Genomic DNA, 26,025 nt, shown 5'->3' with positions numbered 1-26,025 from the left:
ATTTAGTACCGCGTCACATCTTGACAGTACTTCTTTTTTTTTTTTTTTTTTTTTTTTTGGCGGTTTTCAAGGTTTTATTTAAACACAAATAAAAAGCGCACCCGAGCCGCCTACTCATTTTCTTCACCGGGCAGCCTGGCGTTGGGGTTGGTGACACTGATGGCCAGCTGGGCCGCTGTCTCCACGATGTGGCCAATGTATTTTAACTTCTTTTTTTTTTTTTTGACAGGCAGAGTGGACAGTGAGAGAGAGAGACAGAGAGAAAGGTCTTCCTTTACCGTTGGTTCACCCTCCAATGGCCGGCACGCCGCGCTGATCCGATGGCAGGAGCCAGGTGCTTCTCCTGGTCTCCCATGGGGTGCAGGGCCCAAGCACTTGGGCCATCCTCCACTGCACTCCCTGGCCACAGCAGAGAGCTGGCCTGGAAGAGGGGCAACCGGGACAGGATCGGTGCCCCAACTGGGTCTAGAACCTGGGGTGCCGGCACCGCTAGGCGGAGGATTAGCCTAGTGAGCCGCGGCGCTGGCCCTGTATTTTAACTTTTAAAATATTAATATAATGATGCTCTTGGAAAATCTTCCATGATGCTAGTTATAGATCTACAAGGGTCAGTATTTCTCCAAGATAAATATCTAAAAATGAAATTGCTAGATTGAAGGGTATGTATATTCATTTTTTAGCTTTTATTTAATAAATACAAATTTCATAGGTACAGCTTTAGGGCCTTTGGAATCAAAACTTCTACTCTTTACCAAACCTAGACACTAAATGTTACTCCTAGTGCTGACCCATAATCAGTTTTCTGTATTCACCCTTTGTAAGCACTTATTTTAGTGATCTCCATTCTGTCAGGGTCTTTGGTGTAGCATTAAAGTTCATTACTGGACTCTTTGTAATGCAGCTAAGTGTTGGCTGCCTCTCTCTGCACTGTTAGAGGGACTAAAATATTCTGTTTAAATAATGGCTTAGGCTAGCACCATTGTATGGACATTATCTTCCATTTCTCACTAAGTAGGGAATGTCTGGTTGTGACTTCAGTTGTAGGTCCTAGACTAATGTCATTTTGATCCATCAAAAGGTTTCTCTGGGGTACTGACCTTTGTCCATGTGGTATCTTAAAAATCTCTGTAAGTTTGTATAATAGCACATTTCTTCTTTTTTAAGATGTACTTTGTGAGTCATTAATACTCTAGAGGAAAAAGAAAAATTACTGTCTGTTTAGTGATGAAAACCTCTCAATCACATGACTCCAAGTCAGTAGATCGTGTCTGAGTTGCTGCTGTGCAGCCTTTTTAACAAATCATGATTGTTATCTGATTTGTATTTGAAAATGCCATATATTGAAAGAAGCAAATATAGTCTGCATGCATTTTGCTTTATGGGGGGAGCAGGGTAGGATAGTTAACATAAAAGCTAATTCCTAATTTGAAAATCAAAATCTTTTGATGTTTTCTAAAACAGTCTAAAAAGTGGTATTGAAGAAATTTAACTTGTTTTTATGGGGAAGTAGTTTCCCAGGATTTGATCAGAGACTTTAAAAGGATTTGCTTTGGGAGAAAAATGATGTCAAAAGGATATATTATGTCCAAAGTCTGTTATGAGTAATAGTTTTCAGAAGGTTAAGAATAAGGAGTGATAGTTCTTTATGAAAAGAAGTGATATTCAAGAGGCCTAGGGTATGTAAAAATAAAAGTGGCTCCAGAGCTTATAGTGATTTCTTTAAAAAAAATAATTAAAGAAAATATTTGGAGTTAAAAAAATGTGAAATGTGAGCATTCAGCCCAGTGGTTAAGACACTTGCATCCCATGTTAGAGTACCTGGCTCTGTTCCTGATTCCAATTTCATGCCAGCATAGACCCTGGGAGGTAGCAGTGATAGCTCAAGTAATTGGGTTCTTGCCACCCATGTAGGTGTCATGAATTGAGTTCCTGGCCCCCAGCTTTGGCTGGTCATTGAAAGACCCTTATACTCAGTGCAAGATCTTAATAAAGCTGAAAAATTAGGAACATGATAAAGGGAACACAGAACACAAAAGGAACTAGCCTGTCAATGTAAATGCTCTTCAAAGTGCACTTTGTTAGGAAGAACTCTGTACATGGACCACCCCCATAGAATGCTGTGTTCTTATTTTTGAGTACTTTGTTAGCACTTTTGTGGTTGCATCAGTGAAGCTTCCTTAGCAGTCAGGTTTTGTTGCCTATAAGATCCACTAGTTAATATATGTTGAAAGTCATCTGAAGTTACTTGAAATTGTTTTTGCTGAATCAGTGCAGTGATGAGGGTGGGGGTGGTGGGAGCAGGGGCAGCATTTTGGAGAAAGCAGAAGATGGCCCAAGTCCCAGGGCCCTTGTCGTCGCTGTGGGAGACCCACATAAAGCTGGCTCCTGGCTTTGGCCTGGCTCAGTCCTGGCCGTTGCAGCCATTGGGGAGTGAACCAGTGGATGGAAGATCTTTTTCTGTTTCTCCTTCTCTCCATAACTCTGACTTTCAAATAAATAAATACGTATTTTTAAAAAATGTAAAAAAAATCAGCTCAATGGCAAACTATTTTCTTAGTTTATAATTTTTTTGAAGTTGGTGATTTGCCTGTGTTCTCATAACAAAATGTTACAAGCATTTTTGTTATTCGTAGTTGGAATTTGGGTTTCTTTAAAACCCATCAGTGTGAATATCTTGGCTATGGAAGCTGGATGGATACACACACACACTTGTCTGATGAATAAAATAAATTTTGACCTAATTTTAAAGTCGAGAAACATTTTCCTTTGTAAAACCTGAAGAGGCATGTCCTTAACGCACTTGTGTAATTTCTGTCTTATTCAGGAAAGCAGTGCTTCTTAGTCCTACGTCAGCAGCAGTTTAACATCCAGGCTCTTGTGGCAGTGGGAGACCATGCAAGCAAGCAGATGGTTAAATTCGCTGCCAAGTAAGTAAGCAATTATATCCTGTTGTCAGAGTCAACAATGGTGGGAACGAAGGCTCCCAGGGGTTTGGACCATTTTCATACATTAACATCAATGCTTCGTTTGTTTGAAAATGTAGTTATTTAAATTGTCAGTTCAGTGTTGCTGAATACATTAAACTTACAAAAGAGAAAATATGGAGCACAGGCTTAAAATTCATTTGGAATTGCTGAAGCAGCACTCTGTACAGACAAGTCACATTTACTTTCAAGTAGAGTAACAAAAAGCCTGGCAGTCTCAACTCAGCAGAGCAACTTTATTTTGTTGTGTTTGTTGAGCTTCATTTCCTCCTACCCTCCCTCCCCCAGTTTGAGATTTGCATGCTGAGCAACAGGTTCTCTAGCTGAATAATAAAAGTGTATAAAATTAAAAAATGTAGTCTTGTAAAGTATTTCCTCTGGAAGGAAGTAAGACGTATGTTATAATATGTTACAACTGAGCTTTGACGCCTGAAGGTTTAGGGGAAAAAAAAGATAAAACTTGGCTTTTCTCTTACAGTCTTCCTATCTAGCTCTGAGTTCCTATAGAAGCACATTGTTTTGTTCAGCTTGCAAGGGGCAGGATGTTGAAATAGAAAAAAAAGGTGGTTATACATGCTGTGGCTCTGAGTTAGTTGGTAGTTGTTTATGTGGCTAGTTTTGTTGGCCTGTATGAGAATACTTCAAAAAAATCTTTGGAAAAATGGAATTAAAAGGTAAGTTTATTTTGGTGCCCAAGTTTTTGAAATCCATGTAAAGTCTTTCATAATACACATTTTCCATGAATTTTTGAAAGTCCCCTCTACCAGGGGACTTTTTTCCTCAATTTGAGTTTTTATTTCCATGTTGATGATCAAAGGAAACCTGAGAAAACAATTTTACATTTTTAAGTAATACAATACTTCATTTGTGTAAATGGTTCTTAAAAAAGAAATTGGCAACCAGTGTTGTGGCCTAGCAGATAAAGCCACCGCCTGCAGTGCCTGTATTCCATATGGGCACTGGTTTGAGTCCCAGCTGCTCCACTTCCAATCCAGCTCTCTACTATGGCCTGGGAAAGCTACTGGCTCCTGGCTTCAGATAGGCACAGCTCCGGCCAGTTGGGAAGTGAACCAGCGAATGGAAGATCTCTCTCTCTCTCTCTCTGTGTGTGTGTAACTCTGACTTTCAAATAAAAAATAAATTTTAAAAAAAAGAAATGGAATCTAGAGTAAATATTATATTTTTCTATTCATTTTTAAGTCTCTTCTTTAAACATGTATTTTCAAAGATGGATTGATACAGGTGGAATTATGAATTTTAGAATTAGAAAAGTTGATCCAGTTTAATATCCTAATTTATGTTTGGGCCCATTCTGACACCCCTAATCACAGTTTTTACATATAGTGTGTGCTCAGTAACTGGTTTTGGTTTGGAGATATATTTATCAAATTGAATTTCATTGTATCATAGACATGCACTTCTGTTTAAAAACAAGTGTCATGAAAAAAATCAATTCGTTGATGAATTCAGTAGTATTAGTGCTACTGTTTCTATAGCCCTCTGCTCTCTATTTCACAGTTCTGCATTCAGACACTGCCACCTTCACGTCTTCTTCCTGTCTCTCCTGGTAGTTTCACCTCATAGTCAGTGAGGAGGTCTGCTTGGAGGATGCTTTTTGTCACCCAGCATTTTAAGATCAGTGTGTATGCTGTGAAGTGTGACATAAATGAGCTTGATTACCAGAAGTAAAGTATCTGGAAACCACAAACATGATAAATTACATTTAATCTCCTGGAAAAAAAGCAATCTCAAATCAATAAATCTTCATGTTTTTATTTTTTATATATCAACTTTGTTCTTAAAACTAATATATGAAGCTGATTGTTTTATAGAGGATACATTTCTTCCACTAAACTACATTATAACCTCAGTGTTATTTTCCAAAAGATGAAATTATAGCCTAAAACTCTTTTGAAAACCCCTCTTGGCCAGCGCCTTGGCTCAATAGGCTAATCCTCCGGCTGCAGCGCTGGCACACCGGGTTCTAGTCCCAGTCAGGGTGCCGGATTCTGTCCCGTTGGCCCCTCTTCCTGTCCAGCTCTCTGCTGTGGCCCGGGAAGGCAGTGGAGGATGGCCCAAGTGCTTGGGCCCTGCACCCGCATGGGAGACCAGGAGAAGCACTTGGCTCCTGGCTTCGGATCAGCGCGGTGCACTGGCCACAGCGGCCATTGGAGGGTGAACCAACGGCAAAGGAAGACCTTTCTCTCTGCCTCTCTCTCTCTCTAACTGTCCACTCTGCCTGTCAAAAAAAAAGAAAAAAGAAAACCCCTCTTACCTATAATATTTACTGAGAGACATTCTGCTCACAAGTGGGCAGTCAATCCATATGATGGCTTTAGAAGTAAACATCTTAAGTAATCTACTAGTAAGTTATTCTTATTATTTTGGGTCTTCAGAATCTGGGACTTGACTGAGTAACAGAATTGACTTTATCAGATTCAACCAGAGATTACCAGCTGGAAGAGGTACTTGGAGGTGGTCTCCTAAGCAGAACTTAGTTCACTGTACTTTCATGATACTTAAAGAAAGGCCTTCATCCAATTCAGATGGTATAAGGATGATCTTTCTTCCAGACATGAGAAAAATTTAGATAATTTAGCTTGGTTTAATAATTTCTGAAATGGAACTTAATCAAGGACTAGATGTAATTCAGGTTTAACAATTAATTTGTGACTTGGAATTTTGTTTTAACAAAGAACATGTGGCTATTTTTGGTCCCCTAGAAAACCAGACTTCATATAATTAGCAATGTGTGGGAAAAGGTTGAGCTGTTACAAATTATAAAGCCTTTGGTTATATACAAGCAGATAGAGCCAATTTTATACAATAGGGTTAACATGTGGTACTCAAATTATAATTATTGAACTTTTGGCACTAGTGTGTTGAGGAATCAAGCTTGAGTAATAGTAGATGTATAATGACTTTTGCTACTTTGTGAAAAAGAAAATTCTCATGACTAAGATCCTAGTGATAAATAAAATAAGGTTTATTCTAGTGACTTTTTTTTTTTTTCCTGGTTGATAATGTAATTTCCTAGAAATATGACTTCATGCTCCAGAGAGGCCAGTTAGCTTATCTTTTTTGTGTGATTTTAGTCTGTGCTTCTGAGGTAGTTCAGAAATCTTGATCCTTGTTGGTAATAGAAATCTAAGTCACATCTCCTTTTGGACAGAAACTTAGCAGTATGATAGGTTCAAAGTACTAATTTTTAATATCTCTTAAAATGTTATTTACTTATTTTTTAAAGTTTTTTTTTTTTTATTTACTTGAAAGACAGGGTTACAGAGAGATAGGGACAGAGAGAGAGGTCTTTCATCTGCTCGTTCACTTCTCAAATGGCTACAACAGCCAGTCCTGAGCTGGTCCAGAGCCAGGTGTTTCTTCGTGTTTCCCACATGTGTAATGGGGCCCAAGGACTTGGGTCATCCTTCTCTGCTTTCCCAGGTGCATTAGCAGGGAGCTGGATCAGAAATGAAGCAGCCAGAACTCAAACTGGCACCCAGATGGGATGCCAGCACTGCAGGCTTTACCCACTATGCCACAGTGCCTGTCCCTTATATTTTTTATTCACTCCCCACATGCCTACAACACCCTGGTGGGAGCGGGGAACTTCTGTGTGGGCGGCAAAAATTCAATTACTTGAGCCATCCCACTACTTCCCAGGGTCTGGATTAGTAGGAGGTAGGTATGGAATCCAAGAACTTCAGTATGGGATACAGGTCAAGTGCATGTCCACAAAATACTAATTTTTAAAGAAAATTAAGAACAGAAAGCTTTACTTTGAAAATTATTACTTGCTCTGTCAGTTATCAATCAAGTGAAATTGTATGTAAACTCTAAAAGCTTTTTAGAACTTATTAAGGGAAACAGTGTATGGATTTTTTTTTTCTTTATCCTTCAAGATCCTTTTCCTGGAAATTATTATTGGCTAGGTATAACAGAAACTGTTTTATTTGCTTATTTTTAGTTTAAATTTATTTTCATTTTATTTGAAAAGCAGAGAGAAAGTTATCTCATCCAGTGGTTCATTCCCCAATATGCCTGCAACAGCCAGGGCTGGGATAGGCCAAAGCCAAGAGCCTAGCACTCAATTCCAGGTCTCCCACATGAGTAGCAGGGACCCAGTCCCTGGAGCCCTCATCTCTGCCGTGAGTGTCTGTTACCAGGAAACTGGAAGCAGAGCCAGAACTCAAACTCAAGCACTCCAATACAGGATGCAGGTGTCTGAGGCAGCATCCTAACTGCTGAGGGTCAGATGCTCACCTCACAAACTGTTTTATTTAAAACAGGTGTTTATTGGCTCCACTGTGAAAACAAAAATTTTATTTATTTGTCTTTGAAGTCACATGCTGTGGTAGTGCTGTTTAGTGAGCTGGAACCTTCTATGAAATAAGAATCTAAGGTATAAGTTTATTGTTGAATCATAAATAGCAATGACAAGAAATTCATGGTGTGAGGCAGCATTTAGCTTACTGGTTTAAAGCACTTATGTAGGAGACTTGGACTGAGTGCTGATTGCTGGCTTCGGGTTAGCCCAACTCCAGCTATTGTGGACCTTTGTAGTGTGAACTAGTGGGTAGGTGCTTTCTGTTTCTTTGCCTCTAAAATAAATACATTAATTTTAAAATATTCCTCTATTTGATTTTAACTATGAAAAGTAAGAGTTTTTATCACATGCACTTCCATATTTATAAGCATGAAGAATAATCCTGCTTTTAGATAGGGCCCTAAAATGAAAGTAATACTTTAATTATTTATTAAAAAATATTTGAGATTAAAGTCTTCTGTGTATCTCTAAAATGATTTTTTTTAGATACTTGACTTCAAAATGTTTTCATCTCTGTTTAGTCTTGTTCTTTATAATTTCTTTCTTTTTTTTTTTAAGATTTATTTATTTATTTGAAAGGCAGAGAGCCAGAGAGATGCAGAGGTAGAGAGAGAACAGTCTTCCATCCACTGGTTTACTCATCAAATGGTTGCAACGGCCGGAGCTGGGCTGATCCAAAGCCAGGAGCCTGGAGCCTCCTCCTCCGGATCTCCCATGTGGGTACAGGGGCCCAAGGAGTTGGGCCATCTTCTATTGCTTTCCCAGGCCACAGCAGAGAACTGACTGGAGTGGAGCAGCCAGCACCAGAATCATTACCCATATTGGATGCCAGTACCACAGGCAACAGCTTTACCCACCATGCCACAGTGCCAGCCCCTCTTTATAATTTCTACCACATGTAATTGGTTAGAGCAAAATAGTCCAATCACTTATTAAACTAAAATTTATTGGAGATACCTGTTCTTCCTGATCCCTCCTTAGGTCTATACTTGTCATAAGTTTCTTTTTCAATGTCAGTTTTATCTAAAATTTAATGGCTTCCTATTTCCAACCATGTGCAGTGTTCTGCCTGCTAATTCCCTCATTACAGTGTTACTTCCCACTTCAGACTGGACACACTCTGTGCCAACAATGACCTCTTTTTTTTTTTTTTTAAGATTTTATTTATTTTTATTTGAGAGGTAAAGTTATAGACAGTGAGAAGGAGAGACAGAGAGAAAGATCTTCCTTCCGTTGGTTCACTCCCCAAATGGCCACTACAGTCAGAGCTGAGCTGATCCGAAGCCAGGAACCAGGTATTTCTTCCCTGTCTCCCATGCAGGTGCAAGAGCCCAAGGACTTGGGCCATCTTCCATGCTTTCCCAGGCATCAGCATAAAGCTGGATGGGAAGAGGGGCAGCCGGGACTAGAACCGGTGCCCATATGGGATGCTGGCACTGCAGGTGGAGGATTAACCTACTACACCACAGTGCCGGCTTTATTCATTATATCTTCATTAATACTCGTTGATTGGTTTCTTTCCATTCATTTCTTAGGGGTCTACATATATATTTTTAGAAGGCTGGGTATTTTCCATCTGTATATATTTAATTTTAGGATAGTTTTATTTTTAATAATCTTAAGATGTCGTTCTATAGCATCTTAAAGGCCAGTTTGCATTTGAGAACTGTTCTGTGAATGCAGTGCCTCTATTAGCATTTACTATCACATTTACAATTGCATTCATCTGTAATTGAATGATATCTGTGTTCTGTGGAAATGATTTCACAGTAGTTGAATAGAAACACATGCTGACTGGCTTGGTTTCCATGTGGTACCTGGTAGTGGAGACGTTCTGAACTCAAAAAAACCTTTACCATTCAAGCAGTTGTACTGAATCCTATTTTGTCTGTACTGAATCCTGTTTTTGTCAGATAACTGATAGAACAATAGTTCTCATGCAAGGAAAAATGTTTCTATTTCCAGTTTCAATATTTAGCAGATTAATGTTCAATAACCCATTTTATGCATATTTCTAATAATACCACATTAACTTTCACGTGAACAAGGAGTTTTTATAAAATTATCAGCTGATATTTTATTTAAATTGTTATCGTTGGACTGTGCTCTGCAGAATTTTGGTTAATTTTGAGGCCCAGATATCCTGAACCAAACTCTGAGTTAATGTTTTATGTAATTGTGAACACGCTTTCTTCACATTATTAGCATTGAAATCATATGCAGAAACAGATTAAATATAGAATTAGTGCTGAGGCTACAGCTTTATACAGTAAACCAAATGTCAGCAGTTTTGTTTTAGTAAATTAATATTGTTTTTATTCTGTTATTCTCTTTGAAAATTAATTTTGATTATAAACTTAAAGCATAAGCATTTATACTAATTTTATACTTGTTAGGTATTAAAGTAACATAATAAAACTAGTTTCTTTGATAACTGAGAGTCCCTGACTTTTTTTGTTCTACTAAAGAAAGCCTGTATTGTAGTTTCAGAATCCCTGGTCTGTGCCTTATTAAATAGTGCATACTTTTCACCTAGATTATTTTAGACTCCGAATTCTTGGGGCTTTGAAGAAGAATGAGTTCATAAAATAAGCCTTCATTAGAACTACTAGGATGACTTACACCTTTTATTTTTGCAAAGCACCAGTGGGCAGCTGGGCCTTAAAGAGGGCCAGAGAACCCAGAGATTTGATTCCCAGTCAACTGGTGACAAAGGGTTTCTCATTGACCAAACTCTTCTCAATCTCCTTCTGAAGTCTCTACTCAACTAAGCTTTAACTTTTGGACTTTGGTATTTTTATTTCATGTGAAATATTTTTAATATTTAAAAATACCTAATTTGTTATTAAAATTCAGTATGGTGACTGTTCTTGCTTTATCTTGACAAGGTAACTAGCATGGATTTTTATATTTACTTGTGTTCCTCTTATTAGTCCTATACCAGGTCTGGAAAGTACATTGCAGTGGTCACCAGAATCTTCCCCAATATGGCATAGAGGGAAAGTAATAAGTTGGCTTATTATAATAGCAATAATAGGGGCAAGATTTTAGTGCCACAGTTGGGATCGAGCCCCAGTTCTGCTTCCCTTTCCAGCTTCCTGCTTATACCCTGGGAGGTAACAGATGATGGCTCAAGTAGTTGGCTTCCTGCCCCCTACGTGGGAGACCTGGAATGAGTTCTAGGCTCCTGACTTCAGTCTGGCCCAGCCATGACTATTATAGGCAATTGGAAAGTGAACCAGCAGACAGGAGATCAATCTCTTTCTATCTCACTCTCACTGTCTCTGTTTTTCAAGCAAAGAAAAATACATATATTTTCAAAATAAAGGCAATAATACTGGACATATACTGGGGCCCTGACCTGAAGCGCCGGCATCCCATATGGGCACCAGTTCAAGACCCGGCTGCTCCACTTCCACTCCAGCTCTGTGCTATAGCCTAAGATAGCAGTAGAAGATGGCCTAAGTCCTTGGACTCCCGCACCCGCGTGGAATACCCAGAAGAAGCTCCTGGTTCCTGGCTTCGGATCAGCACAGCTCTGGCCGTTGTAGCCAATTGGGGAGTGAACTGTCAGATGGAAGACCTCTCCCTCTGTTTCTACCTCTCTTCTGTCTGTGTAACTCTGACTTTCAAATAAATAAATAAATCTTTTTAAGAAATTGACATATACTAAGTATGGAGATGTAAAGCGTTTTACTTGAATTTTCTTGTTTGATCTTCATGGCAGCCCTAAAAGGTGTAAGATATTCTTTTTGAAAGAGTTACAGAGGGACTGGCGCCGTGGCTCACTTGGTTAATCCTCTGCCTGCGGCGCTGGCTTCCCATTGGGCACCGGGTTCTAGTCCCGGTTGCTCCTCTTCCAGTCCAGCTCTCTGCTGTGGCCCGGGAAGGCATTGGAGGATGCCAGGTCCTTGGGCCCCTGCACCCACATGGGAGACCAGGAGGAAGCACCTGGCTTCTGGCTTTGGATCGGCTCAGTGGGCCGGTGGTGGCAGCCATTTGGGGAGTGAACCAATGGAAGGAAGACCTTTCTCTCTCTCTCTCTCTCTCTCTCTCTCTCTCTCTCTCTCACTGTCTAATTCTATCTGTCAAAAAAAAAAAAAAAAGTTACAGAGAGAGGTAGAGAGAGAGAGAAAGGTCTTCCATCCACTGGTTCACTCCCTAGATGACCACAACAGCCAGAGCTGAGTTGATCCGAAGCTGGGAGCCAAGAGCTTCCAGGTCTCCCACGTGGGTGCAGGTGCCCAAGGACCTGGGCCACCACAGCACTGTCCCCCTTTAGTTTGTTCTTTTTTACAAATGAGGAAACTGAGATTTGAAATATTAAATTATTTTAAAAGATTATTTATTTGAAAGGCAAAATTAACAGAGAGAGAGAGAGAGATCTTCCATCCACTGGTTCACTGCACAGATGGCCACAATGGCCAGAGCTGGGGTGATCTGAAGCCAGAAGCTTCTTCTAGGTCTCCCACATGGGTTCAGGGACCTGAAGACTTGGGCTGTCTTCTGCTGCTTATCTATGTGCATCAGCAGGGAGCTGGATGGGAAGTGGAGCAGCCAAGTCTCAACCCTGTGGATGTATGGGATGTCAGCATTGCAGGCAACAGCTTCACCCACTATACCACAGTGCGGCCCTATGTTAAATGTTTTGACTAAGGTCTTTTTTTTTTTTCTTTTTCTAAGGTCTTTTTGACTGCAGGGTTCACACTGTAGCCTCCGTATCCATCCTGCCTCTGTTTGATAATATATTATTAATTCAAAGCCCTTCACAATAGGAGTCTATTTAGAATATAGTCTATTAGACCCTGTTCCAAAGTTACTGAGAATCAAAATGGTAGGGAGAAAAATTAGTTTTAGAAAGTATAACCTGGTGCTGGTGCTGTGGCATTGCGGGTGGAGCCTCTGCCTTTAGTGCCGGCATCCCATGTGGGCGCCAATTTGGGTCCCAGCTGCTCCACTTCCAATCCAGCTCTCGTCTGTGGCCTGGGGGAGCAGTGGAGGATGGCCCGGTTACTTGGGCCCCTGCACCCGTGTTGGAGACCCTGAGGAGGCTCCTGGTTCCTATCTTCAGATCCAGCTGTTGCGGCCGGTTGGGGAGTGGACCAGCGGATGGGAGACCTCTCTCTCTCTCTCTCACTCTCTCTCTCTCTCTCCTTCTTATCTCTCAGTGTAATTGTGACTTCAAAATAAATAAATAAATCTTAAAAAAAAAAAATAGTATAACTGAGGGGCTGGCATTTGGCCTAGCAGTTAAGACACCACTTGGCATGCCTGCATCCCATATCAGAGAGCCTGCCTGGATTCAAGTCCTGGATCCAGTTCCCATTTCACTTTCCTGCTCATGTTTACCCTGGGTCTGTGAGGATGAGCTCAAATGCTTTGGTGTCTTCCACTCACATGAGAGATTTAAACTGATTTTCTAGCTCCTAGCTTCAGCCTGTCCCTGCTCCAGCTGTTGCAGGCATTTAGGGAATGAGTCAACTGATGGAAGAATTCTCTTTCATTCTCTCTCTCTCTGCCTTTCAAATAAATACTTGAAAAGCTTTTAGGGGCCTGTGTCTGCAGTTCCGCCATCGCAAATGGGTGCCAATTCAAGTCCGGCTGCTTCACTTCTAATCTAGCACTCTGCTATGGCCTGGGAAAGCAGTAGAAGACGGCCCAAGTCCTTGGGCCCCTGTCCCGCATGGGAGACCCGGAAGAAGCTCCTGGCTCCTTCCCGGCTTCGGATCAGCACAGCTCCAGCTGTTGCAGCCATTTGGGGAGTGAAACAGCAGATGGAAGACCTCTCTCTCTCTCTCTCTCTCTCTCTCTTTCTCTTTCTCCCTACCTCCTTCCTTTCCTCCCTCTCTTTCCCCCTCTGTCTCTCTCTCCCTCTGTGTAACTCTGCCTTTCAAATAAGTAAAATCTTTAAAAAAAAAAAAAAAAAAGTGATGGAAGGAAAACTGTTTGAAATTGGAGGAAAAGTTCTAACTTTTTCTAATCACGTAGGTCACATGTAGATGTTTGCTGTGGGTTTTTAAATTTTGTTTTGTAAAAAAGGTTTATTTATTTGAAAGAGTGATAGAGAAAAAGAGAAATTTTCTGCCATCCTCTGGTTTACTCCACGAATTGTGGCTACAACCAGGGTCTGGGCCAGGCGAAATCAGAAGCCAGAAACTCCATCTGGGTCTCCCAGGTGGGTGGTAGCAGGAACTCGAGTACTTGAGCTGCTGTCCACTGTTTCCCAGGCACATTAGCAGGGAAATGGGTCAGAAGCAGAGAAACCAGGAATGGAACTGGCAGTTCTAATGAGGAGTGTGGGTGTCCCATGCAGCAGCTACTTGACGCGCTGTGCCACAATACCGACCCACATGTTTGTGTATTATATGTTTCTGTGTGGCTAAGTTCACCTGAACACTTTTGTTTGCATTAACCAAACTCTTATTTGCACTAACCAAGTGTTCTCACTGTTGGAGTCCGCATAGGCAAATATAAAAACTCTCATTGTGCTCAAATTGTTCCCTAATATGACTGCATCCATATTATTGGAACAATTTCACATTTCCAAAACAAGTGTTATGGCAAAACCAGCTGTCCTCTTGAAACAGATTGTGATGTTTGCCCAATCAGTTGATAAAAACATGAGTCTTACCTTTTTGCTTATTGCTTATGGGTGGGGTGAGGAAAATAACCAAGTAGAAGATGACTTAAAAGTATCTAATTTGAGAAACTGGACACTAGAACTGAAATGATAACCTTTAATCTATTGTAGATGGTCTATATGAGCTGGGACTAAACATGACCTTCTCTCTAGAGCTAGGATAAGCTCACCTTCCTTTAGCGCATGTGAGAAATAAAGGGTGGTTACTGAACAAAAGTTGCCTCTTAGCAAAGAAAATGGCAGCGCTATTGGTTAGGCAGCTAATCTCCTCAACTTACTTGTGTTCAATAAATTAAAGTTCCAGCCTTTTGAGTTCATGAAAAACCCTAAGACTGAAATAGGTTTCAACTCCAAAAACCATCATATTTTTTGGCTAGTAGTAGTCTACTCTTCCCCTCTCAAGCCTTCTCTTCATCTGAGTGTCGTCAAGTGTCCATATGAAATACCCTGGCCTTACTGTTCCTTTTTTCTCCACTGTCTTCATCATTACTCCTTTTTAACAACTCACTCCTATGGTCACAACTTGGATTTTTGCCCCTGAGAACTTCACCACCACTTTATTTTTTAAAAGACTTATTTATTTATTTGAAAGTCTGAGTCACACAGAGAGAAGAGCCAGGCAGGGAGAAAGGGAGGGAGAGAGAGAGAGAGAGAAAGGATTTCCATCCAGTGGTTCACTCCTCAGATGGCTGCAATGGCTGGAGCTACACCGATCCGAAGCCAGGAGCCAGGAAATTCCTCTGGGTCTCCCACGTGGGTGCAGGGGCCCAAGGACTTGGGCCATCCTCTACTGCTTTCCCAGGCCATAGCAGAGAGCTGGATCAGAAGCAGCCAGGTCTCGAGCCAGCCCCCATATGGGATGCTGGCGCTTCAGGTCAGGGCTTTAACCTGCTGCGCCACAGCGCCGGCCCCAACTTCAGCATTTTAAACTGCAGTCACCATTCTGCCAGAGTATAATTTCCACTAATCTGCTTCTCCCATGCCTCCTAATCTTCTGTTAGACCTCTTCAAGACTTCTAGTCTTTTTATCAGTCTCTGTTTTTTCTCCATTCTTTTCAATCTCCTTCTCACCTTATAGAACCCCATGTTCTAAGAACTGCTCTCACTGCATCCTTATCCTCTGTTCCCTTCTCTTTATCTTGCCAGAAGCTCCCCTGTCTCACAGATTCCTGATTCCATTATCTAATGTGGAGATTTGAATGTATTGTATAGTATTTGTTGGTATAACGGTTGATTTCCATTCCTTAACTGGACCCTTGGATATATCATACTTTCTAATGAAAACTGAGGTTTCTAGGCTGCCTGTATTTTCATTGTTTTGCTGAACTCTTCAGGATCTCATTCCTGTTTATCCTTTAGTTTCCAATGACAAAGGAAATATTTGGAAAATACTTTGAGTTGCATTCCTTAATATTCTATCATCTTTCAATCATGACTTAAAAAGCACATAACCAACAGCATGTAAACCAATCCTGGTGAATTCTTTTGCTTAAATAAAACAAAACATCCTTATTTATAAATGTTCCAGCTTATGTTAAATTTTAGGACCAATGCAGCATGAGGTCATTCAACAGAATATTTAGTAACACATTCTCTTTGGGTAGCTTTTGTTGATGGGCCAACCAGCCATTCTGCTGGAATCTGATTTAGAAAATAGTGTGTATAGAAATATGTCTGTGAGAGAAAGGGCAATTTAATCTCCATTTAATTTTCATTCTTAGATCAGTTTTTGTGTATGAAATGCTTGCAGTTATTTTTAGTACTGTGGGAGTGGCTAAAGACTATTTACTTACTTTCAAGATGTTTCCATTTTGAATTTACCATCCAAAGATACCAGACATTAAAACATGAACTCACACACAGCGAAGTGAGAGAAATAATGGTATTTATATGTTAATTCTGCAAGGCCTTACATTTACTCTATTCCCTCTGGCCATATACCAGGTGGAAAAAAGCACGGACTCCACTATTAAAAATATCAACTGAGATAGTTCCAGCTGGGGTTTTGTAATCATCTAAAAGACAAAATATGGGGTCACTTTTAATATCTTAAGTAGATAACTATCTTAGCATTTACTTTAGATATTAAATCTGAAGTAAATTATCTTTAGCATTATTGACTAAATTGAACCTGCTAGCAATTTCTAGTTTTTGAGTATTTTCCTTAAAAGAAGCATTGTAGTTCAGTATCTAGTCAACTATTTTCCCAAAATTATCTGTTCTAGGAATATCCAATTAATCAATATACTAATCAAAAAAGTTGACTCACTAATTGGATTTAAGTGCCACAAGAGTCTTCACCGCATTATTTTAATCAATTTGTTGGAAAATCAATTTTCTCATGGCTGAATGTATATAAAAATGAGACAGTTTGAATGAGTTACATTGCACAAGTAATTCCCTAGAGATTTTAAGAACAGATTCTTAATTGTATATCTGAATAGTTTGAAGCCTTTAAATGAAATTTGTCTGGAAGCAAGAAGATGCTCTCCCTATCTAGGCCAGTGTTTCTGGATCCTCATCTTATGTGCACATTAGTTATATAATAGTAGCCAATACCGGAGTTGAGGCAAAAAATTATCCTCTTTTGTCTTTTAATTTATTATTTTATTTTAGTGCCTTTTTATTTAAAGTGATTAACAGACCAGTTTGTGTTGATCATGGTTGAGTCTTACAAAGTTCAAGGTTTTAGAAGGCAGCCCTGATGGCCTTGTATATATAGGTATTTTATTTTTCTTTGTATTAGTCATTGTGGTTAAATGATTTATTGGTAGCTGGTGAGTCACAGCAGTGTTTCCCATTCTCTAATGAATCACCTAGCGACACACAAGTTTGTTTATTTTCTTTCCTTTCTAGATCTTTCACCTAGAAAAGATGTTTTACTAGTTGGTAGGTTAAAATTTCAGTTTGCCACTTTAACTGTTAGATCTGGAAAATATCAAAACGCTACTCAGAAGAGTATCATTGATTTAGAAAACTTCTGTTTAGCATCTACTGTGGTCTTGGTACTCTGGTGGATGTGGGAATTTGAAGATGTACATATGACAGGCTGGACTGGAGGTGATTCCATGGTGTACTCCTAAAGGACTAGGCCAAAGTCAGTACCCTAAAGTGGGACCCAAGCAGGAAGAGATAAATGAACTACTTTTTCTCCAGAGTTTTTTGTCATTTACATGAACAGTGTACATTTCATTTACATGAAAACTTTTGAATAAAGTTGTGTGCTGTCAAATATTTTTTTACTTAGATCCTCCACCAGTAACTTTCAAATCACCTACTGCAACAACTACCTTTTCTCAGTGTTTATGATTATTTTTCTCTACCCCACTGGTCTTCAAAATGTGATTTGCTTGAAGCAATCTTTGTTCCTCTCTTTCTCCTTCCCTCGCTTCTTTCATGCTTCCTTCTTTTCCTTAAAAGGATGAGAAAGCATTTGAGTTTTTTAGTAGCTAATTTATCAGTAAACTCAGGGCCCATCACTGGATTTTGTCTCAGGTCACATGTTACCTAAAGCATGGGAGGTTTCTGAGGGAGGATCACAGTATCATAATAAAAAAAGCACACACTGGCACCCATACTCCCTGGTTCAGTGTCAGTGTGTTGTAGCCAATTTCCATTTACAGTGCCTAGGTAATTGGTTTATGGGGATTATATATTATATATATATATATATTTTTTTTTTTTTTAATAAGCTGGCCCTCAGAGGCTTTAAATGGATTTCTACAAAGAAACCATAGGGGGCGGGTGCTGTGGCAAAGCAGATAAAGCCACTGCCTGCAGTGCAGTTCGAGACCAGGCTTCTCCACTTCCGATCCAGCTCTCTGCTATGGCCTGGGAAAGCAGTAGAAGATGGCTCAAGTCCTTTGGGTCCCTGCAGCCGCATGGGAGACCTGGAAGAAGATCCTGGCTCCTGGTTTCAAATCAGCACAGCTCTAGCTGTTGCGGCCATCTGAGGAGTAAACCAACGATGGAAGACCTCTTTTTCTGTCTCTGCCTCTGCCTCTACCACTCTATAACTCTGACCTTCAAATAAATAAATTTAAAAGAAAGAAAAACCATAGATTGAAGGTAAAACTAAAAATGTAAGTTCAACCAAGATGTTATTGCTGATACTACTACACATAGATTTTGTGTCATTTGCATTATGTAGTAGTTTTTTTTTTTAAAGATTGATTATTTGGCTGGTGCCGCGGCTCACTAGGCTAATCCTCCGCCTGCGGCACCAGCACCCTGGGTTCTAGTCCCAGTTGGGGCGCCAGATTCTATCCCAGTGGCTCCTCTTCCAGTCCAGCTCTCTGCTGTGGCCCAGGAAGGCAGTGGAGGATGGCCCAAGTCCTTGGGCCCTGCACACACATGGGAGACCAGGAGGAAGCACCTGGCTCCTGGCTTCGGATCGGCGCAACGCGCCAACTGTGGCAGCCATTTGGGGGGTGAACCAATGGAAAAGGAAGACTTTTCTCTCTGTTTCTCTCTCTCTCACTGTCTAACTCTGCCTGTCCAAAAAAAAAAAAAAAAAAAAAAAGATTGATTTATTTGACAATCAGAGTTAGAGGGAGAGTTCCATCCAGTGGTTCACTCTCCTAGATGGCCACAACAGCCAGTGCTGGGGCCATGACAAAGCCAACAACTTTTTCCAAGTCTCCCATGAGGGTAGCAAGGGCCCAAGCACTTGGGGGCCATCTTCTGCTGCTTTTTTTCCAGGCCATTAGCTGGAAGCTGGATTGGAAATGGAGCATCCAGGACACAAAACAACACCCATATGGGATGCTGGCATTGCAAGCTGAAGCTTTACCCACTACACCACAATGCCTGCCCCGCATTATATAGTTTTGATTTGTTTTTAAAGGTTTATTTATTTATTTGAAAGAGTTAACAAAGAAAGAGGGAGAGACAAAGGGAGAGAGCAAGAAATGATAGTCTAATCAAGTCTAGCAAGATGTCAGTAACTCCCAAATTAAAAATTATCAGGAAAATTATTTGGATTTGCATCCATTCATTATTGCTAAATTATCAAAAATATTTGGAGATACCTAGCTACTCAGTCCTTTTTGATCCATTGATAGTGTTCTGTTTTGAAACTTGTTACTTTCTTGGCTGCTCAAGCACATTTCTCTTTAATTTCTTTTTTCTTTGTCACTTCTCCCTATTGCAGAGTTCTATTATGATCTTCAGCATTTCTGAAGGATAGTAATTGAGAGGCATAAATAAGCCTGCCCAAAAGAAAACAGACTTGTATGACAAGTCATTCCAGATGTATTTCAAAGCCTTTATGGCCAGATCATATCTTGGAACTCGAGTATTTTATTTTTTATGACTTTATTAAGATTGTGTGAGTCAAAAAGAAAAAAGTAGCAAATGAAGTCAAAACTCAGTATCATGACAACTACCCAAACCAATCTACAGATTTAATATAATCATTCAAGATACCAAAAGCATTTTTTTACAAACATTTTAAAAACCAGTCCTAAAATATGTACTTGAATCTTAAAGGACTTCATATAGCCAAAATGATCTTTTAAAAAAGCAATGAAGTTGGGGGACTCACACTTTGGATTTTATACCTTGCTATGGGTAGAAAGCATCCTTACTCTGAAAATCCAAAATCTGAAACTTTGAGCATCAACAAGACATCACAAGTGGAAAACTGTGCATGTAACCTCATATGAAAGGTCTGACTCAAATGCAGGATCACTAAAACTATTGTCTAAAATTACCCTCAGGCTCTGTGCTTTAGGTATATATGAAACAAATGAATTTTATGTTTAGACTTGGATCCCATCCCTAAGATAGCTTATTATATATATGGAAATATCCAAAATCTGAGAAAATTTGAAATCTGAAACACTTATGATCTCAAGCATTACCAAAAAAGGGAAACTCAACCATTCTAAACTACAGTAATCAAAACTGTTGTACTGGCATAAAGATGGACATATAGGCTGGCGCCGCAGCTCACTTGGCTAATCCTCCGCCTGCGGCGCTGGCACCCCGGGTTCTAGTCCCAGTCAGGGCGCCGGATTCTGTCTCTGTTGCTCCTCTTCCAGTCCAGCTCTCTGCTGTGGCCCAGGAAGGCAGTGGAAGATGGCCCAAGTGCTTGGGCCCTGCACCCGTGTGGAGACCAGGAAGAAGCACCTGGCTCCTGGCTTCGGATCGTCACAGCACACCAGCCGTAGCAGCCATTTGGGGGGTGAACCAACAGAAAAGGAAGACCTTTCTCTCTGTCTCTTTCTCTCTCTCACACTGTATAACTCTGCCTGTAAAAAGAAAAAAAAAATGGACATATAGACTAGTGCTGTAAACAGCCTCATGTATATGGTCAATTGATTTCTGAGAAGGGTACCAAGTAAGTCACATGGCCAAACTCAAAGGAGCAAGTACTTTCTGCTTATCTTGAAGCCATGGCAAGAGTGTGGGTGAATACTACTACCATAGGACAATCAAGACATGAGATGAGTATTTAACTTTTTCTCAATGACAGAAGGGTATCTGTGGCTCTTTTCCATTTCCTGGTTTTGGTGTGTTTATACTTGTGTATGCATAAACTTCAGTTGATTTCAGCAATATCCAATAATTGTTCCTACTTCTAGTTGTTCCGTCAGACTTTTTTAGTTTCTTTTTTTTAAGGTTTACTTTGTTTATTTGAAAGGCAGAATGATAAAGAGAGACACAGAGAGATGATCTGTCCACTGGTTCACTCCCCAGATGGTGGAACTGCTCAACCAGCAGAAGCCAGAAGCCAGGAGATTCTTCCTGGTCTCCCATGTGGGTGCAAGGGTCCAAGTACTTGGTCTCTCTTCTGCTGCTTACAGGCACACTAGCAGGGAGCTAGATTGGAAGTGGAGCAGCTGGGACTCGAACAGGCACCCATATGGGGTGTCCACAGCTTTACCCACCACAATACAATGCTCTCTTTTAGTTTCTTGCTTTTTATGTAGTACTGATATGATAACTGATAATAAAAATTGATAGAACTATAGATAATGAAAGTGTCCCTCAAGTGAGGCACAACTGAGGGCCCAAGTAGTAAAGTGTATGTTACTAATGTTCTTTCAAATAACTGGGTACTGTTTGTTTTTTCCTAGTTACCTATTTCATAATTGTTTGAATTAGTCATGTATTGTATATATTTGTTTCTAAAAAAGCTTGAGGGGCTGATGCTCTGATGTAGTAGGCTAAACCTCTGCCTGTGACGTTGGCATCCTGTATGGGCACCAGTTTGTGTCTCAGCCACTTCTCTTCCAATCCCACTGCCTGGGAAAGCAATGGAAGATGGCCCAAGTGCTTGGGCTCCTGCGCCCACATGGAAAACCCAAAGAAGCCCCTGGCTCCTGGCTTTGAATCGGCCCAGTTCCAGCCATTTGGGGAGTGAACCAGCAGATGAAAGACTTTTTTGTCTGTCCTTCTCTCTGTAACTCTGCCTCTCAAGTAAATAAGTAAATATTTAAAAAAAAAGAATCATGAGCAAGGAGTATTTAGAATAGTGGTTAAGGCATCCAGTTCTCGCCTTTCCGGCCTACCCACGGGAATATGCCTCTCACAAAGGATCTCCTCCATCCCTCTCCAGAAGAGGAGAAGAGGAAACACAAGAAGAAGCGCCTGGTGCAGAGCCCCAGTTCCTATTTCATGGATTTGAAGTGCCCAGGATGCTATAAAATCACCACGGTTTTCAGCCATGCACAAATGGTAGTTTTGTGTGTTGGCTGCTCCACTGTTCTCTGCCAGCCTACAGGAGGGAGAGCAAGGCTTACAGAAGGATGTTCCTTAAAAAGGAAGCAGCACTAAAAGCACCCTGAATCAAGATGAGTGGGAAACCTTCCCAATAAACACATTTTGCATTTAAAAAAAAAAAAAAATCCAGTTCCCTTATCAGAGTGCCTGGATTCAGTTCCCTACTCTGGCTCCTGACTCTAGTTTTCTGCTAGTACAGACCCTAGGATGAAGTAGTGATGGCTCAACTGTTTGGGTCTCTGCTATTCATGTTTGAGTTCCCAGCTCTCAGCTATAGCCATGGCTGTTGTAAACATTTAAGGAGTGGATGGGCACATGGAGCTCTCTGTCTCTGTCTCTCTACCTCTCAAATAAATTTTTAAAAATTGCAAAATATTTGTATAGAACAGTTTTCATAAAGATGGGTGCTTTTTATGATTTTCTTTTATAAAGACAGTTTTAGTTAGAACTGAGCTATTTATTGATGGTTGACAGTTCCTAATGGATGACATGAAATCAGTTATGCCTATTAGCTAGAGCATTTTAATATCAAGACCATGCTAATGTATCTTATTTGAAGAGTGATTAATTATAGGGAGGGTCAGAAGGATGGTTAGAAAATGAAAGGGGTATAAAACACAATACAGCAATAGTGTGAGGGGGTAGTAATAATAAAAATAGCTGACTTAGCTCTTGAGAAGATGTGTTTAATTTACTTGATTCATTTCTCCAGCAATAAAATAGTTCCCAGGAGTTTCTCTGCCTTGCACCATCTTTTTTCTTTCTTTTTTTTACCCCACCCTTACTATATCTGCTGTAAAAACCTAAGGCTTTTAGTTGCTTTTAGATTAAACCCTTTTTCAAAACACAGACGTAGTAGTATATTAGTTTCAAAATGTAAACCTAAAACCTTAATAAAGTCATTTATGATAGTAGTCAAAGTGTAGCATATACACTACATATGTGCCATCTTTACATATAATGTTAGTTAAAATATTACTTAGTCTGTTTCTGCAAAGGGAATTTTATTCTACAGGCAGTAACAAACTCAAGTATTCCTGTCCCTCTTGTTTTAACTTGTAATATTGCACACACACATGCACACACACATACCCTTTATATAGCCTTTTTACTAATTCTAAATATCAAGTATAGTCTGACCCCTTTTCATAAATTTTGTGTTTTACTTTTTTCCTCCTGAATTTGCTATTAACAAAAATATGTAGGAATAGGTCTAGAAGTAGCTATATAGAAGTACTTGAGATAAATTATCCAAAGTTTAAAAAATCAGAATGATTTTATTGATATCTAAATAGGCTGGGGTTTTGTGTGTTATGTATGTTTATTTTCATTTCCTTGAAAGGCAGACTTGACAGAAAAATGTTTCAGTACAGTCCCCAAATTGCCCAGCCATGGCTGGGCAGGCCAAAATTGGGAGTCTAGAACTCCTTCTGGGTTTTCCGTGTGGGTGGGAAGTAAAATGAAGCCTCTTAATCCTTCTGGTCTCAGAGGAACCTTATGTTCGTTCAATAACTACTTCTTTTGCTGTAATAAAGTCTGAGTTTCTTCAGTACACAAGATTGTTTTGTTCTGTTTTGTTTGAGAGGTAGAGTTACAGAGAGGAAGACACAGAAAGGTCTTTCATCCTCTGGTTCACTCCCTAATTGGCTGCAGGGGCCCAAGAAGGTGGGCCATCCTCCGCTGCTTTCCCAGGCCATAGCAGAGAGCTGGGTCAGAAGAGGAGCAGCTGGGTTACGAACTGGTGCCCATATGGGATGCCGGCGCTGCAAGCAAAGGCTTAGCCCACTATGCCACAGCACCAGCCCCTAGTACACAAGATTTTAACGAGGTATTAAGTGATAGTTCTAGTACAGCTGACTTAAGAGAATACAAGAGATGTGTTCATTGGGTAGGCATAGGTTAAGCCTCCACCTATTTTGCCAGCATCCCATATGGACACCAGTTCAAGTCCCAGCTGCTCTATTTTGATCCAGCTCCCTTCTAATGGCCTGGGAAAGCAATGGAAGGTAGACTAAGTGCTTGGGCCCCTGCAGCCATGTGGGAGTCCCAGAAGAGGCTCCTGGTTCCCAGCTTCGGAGCAGTCCAGCTCTGCCTATTGTGGCCATTTGGGGAGTGAACCAGCAGATGGAAGATGTCTTTCTCTGTCTCTTCTTTTTGTCTATAACTTTACCTCTCAAATAAATAAATAAATCTTTTAAAAAAAAAAAGAGATGTGTACTACTGATTTTTTAAAAAGGTAATTGGTAACAAAAGATGCAGAATTCTAGGCAATGTAACAGGTTCTTACTTCACAACTCTTAAGCTCTTTGTTTTAATCCCTTTCCAACCTAGAGCAAATTCATTGAATAGGATTGTGGTGGTGTTCTGGTGTAAAATAAGTTGAGTTTCTGAAATGTCTGAGAGTACCACAATGACTAAAGATCCTGTTCCTCATCAGAATGAATAGAACCTTTCCATGAAAGTTAAATCTTGTCCTTTTCACCAGATACATTGTGACATTCTATCAATATAAAACTACATAAAACTGGTGAATTTTGTATGAGATCACCATTTTGGAAAATATCTTTTCTTCCTTGGTTGTGTACTAGAGATAAAATAATTGTGTTTAATAAGCTACTTCATATGTTTTAGATTTCAGAATTTGAGGATCCAGTATTCAGAATTTAAGTTTTTTTATAGAATAAGCTGCCCCAGATATCCATTTGTTTTACATTTGTCATACATTAAGTTTCATATAGGCATTCTTTGAGAGCAGTCCAGAAGGCTGTTATAAATCAATGACAAAGGGGCCAGCACTGTGGCATAGTGGGTAAAGCTGCCGCTTGCAGTGCTGGTATCCCATATTGGGGCCTGTTTGAGTCCTGGCTGCTCCACTTCCAATCCAGCTTTCTGCTATGGCCTGGGAAAGCAGAAGATGGGCCAAGTCCTTGGACCTGTGCACCTATGTGGGAGACCTGGAAGAAGCTTCTGGCTCCTAAGTTTGGATCAGCCCAGCTCTGGCCATTGGGGCCATTTGGAGAGTGTACTAGCGGATGGAAGACCTCTCTCTCTGCCTCAGCCTCTGTAACTCTGCTTTTCAAATAAATAAATAAATCTTAAAAAAATCAGTGACAAAGTATTCTCTAACTTTAGGTGATGCAAATTTAATTGCAAAATAGTACTCTTATGTCCTCTTATTACCTTGAAATCTTTTCAGTCGATGTTCTTGTATTATTTAATTCCATTTTGTATCAGTAATTGCATTTATTAAAAGCATTGTTTATTATAAGAAATGCTGATCTTAGTGAATCTTAAATATAGCAATGGAAATGTTCTTTAATAAATAATTGAAAGAGGTTTTTTTTTTTGTTTAAGATTTTATTTATTTGAGAGGTCAAGTTAAAGACAGTGAGGGGGAGTGACAGAGAGGTCTTCCATCTTCTAGTTCGCTCCCCAATGGCCACATCAGCTGGAGCTGGATTGATCCGAAGCCAGGAGCTTCCTCCAGGTCTCCCATGTGGGTGCAGGGGCCCAAAAGATTGGACCATCTTCCACTGCTTTCCCAGACCGTAGCATAGGGCTGGATCAGAAGTGGAGCAGCCGGGACTAGAACTGGCGCCCATATGGGGTGCTGGTGCCATAGCAGAGGATTAACCCACTGCACCACAGTGTCAACCCCATCTTTATTTATTTATTTATTTATTTATTTATTTTACTACTTTTCACAGTCCAGTACTGGTCTGATTGGCTTTTGTGTCCAGAATATTGTATAAATGGTATCTAAATTATGGCATAGAAATATCTCTTCAAAAAAATCTCACAAAGTGTGCTGCATAATAGCTTGTTATAAGTAGGTTAAATAAACCGGTTTTATCTCAGGCGGCTTACTGTATTAAAAGAGTTTAATATATTCAGCTTTACTGCTGAAACACCAAATGAATTCTGACACCTCTGATGAGATGATTAAAGTAGGGAATTTCTTCTTTTGACAGCATCAACAAAGAGAGCATCGTAGATGTGGAAGGCGTTGTGAGAAAAGTGAATCAGAAAATTGGAAGCTGTACACAACAAGATGTTGAGTTACATGTTCAGAAGGTAACTCTTTTCAGAATATAAAAGTATGTGTAGAAATAGATTTGAGTAGTTTTTAAAACTTTTCATGTCAAATCCATGTGCTGTTAATTAGAGTTGATGTAAAATATTGAGATTTATAAGTTGATTCCTGAATCAGTTGGCTTTTACTATGTAACAGAGCTTCCCAATATTTGGTGACTTAAGATAGCAATCATTCATTTTCTCACAATTCTGAATCAAGCAGTTTGGATGGGCTCCCTCTGGAATGGTTTATCTGCTCCTGTGGCATTGAC

General features: G+C 40.0%; 2 protein-coding genes across 2 annotated transcripts in view; both read left to right on the top strand.

Annotated features, from left to right (window-relative positions):
* DARS1 (aspartyl-tRNA synthetase 1) overlaps positions 1-26,025 on the top strand; it is an 80,704-nt gene that overhangs the window by 18,399 nt on the left and 36,280 nt on the right. Inside the window, exons 4-5 of the mRNA XM_062186210.1 lie at positions 2,825-2,927; positions 25,651-25,753. Coding sequence (XP_062042194.1) covers positions 2,825-2,927; positions 25,651-25,753 — 206 coding nt within the window. The remainder of the gene's footprint in view (positions 1-2,824; positions 2,928-25,650; positions 25,754-26,025) is intronic.
* LOC133765805 (small ribosomal subunit protein eS27-like) lies at positions 21,473-21,734 on the top strand. Its single transcript, XM_062199337.1, has one exon. The coding sequence runs from the start codon at positions 21,479-21,481 to the stop codon at positions 21,731-21,733; it is 255 nt and encodes an 84-aa protein (XP_062055321.1). The 5' UTR covers positions 21,473-21,478; the 3' UTR covers position 21,734.

Source organism: Lepus europaeus, chromosome 1, assembly GCF_033115175.1.
Source record: "Lepus europaeus isolate LE1 chromosome 1, mLepTim1.pri, whole genome shotgun sequence".
Taxonomy (NCBI): domain Eukaryota; kingdom Metazoa; phylum Chordata; class Mammalia; order Lagomorpha; family Leporidae; genus Lepus; species Lepus europaeus.
The sequence above is the reverse complement of the archived record's forward strand: the minus strand, read 5'-3'. Positions and strand labels throughout refer to the sequence as shown.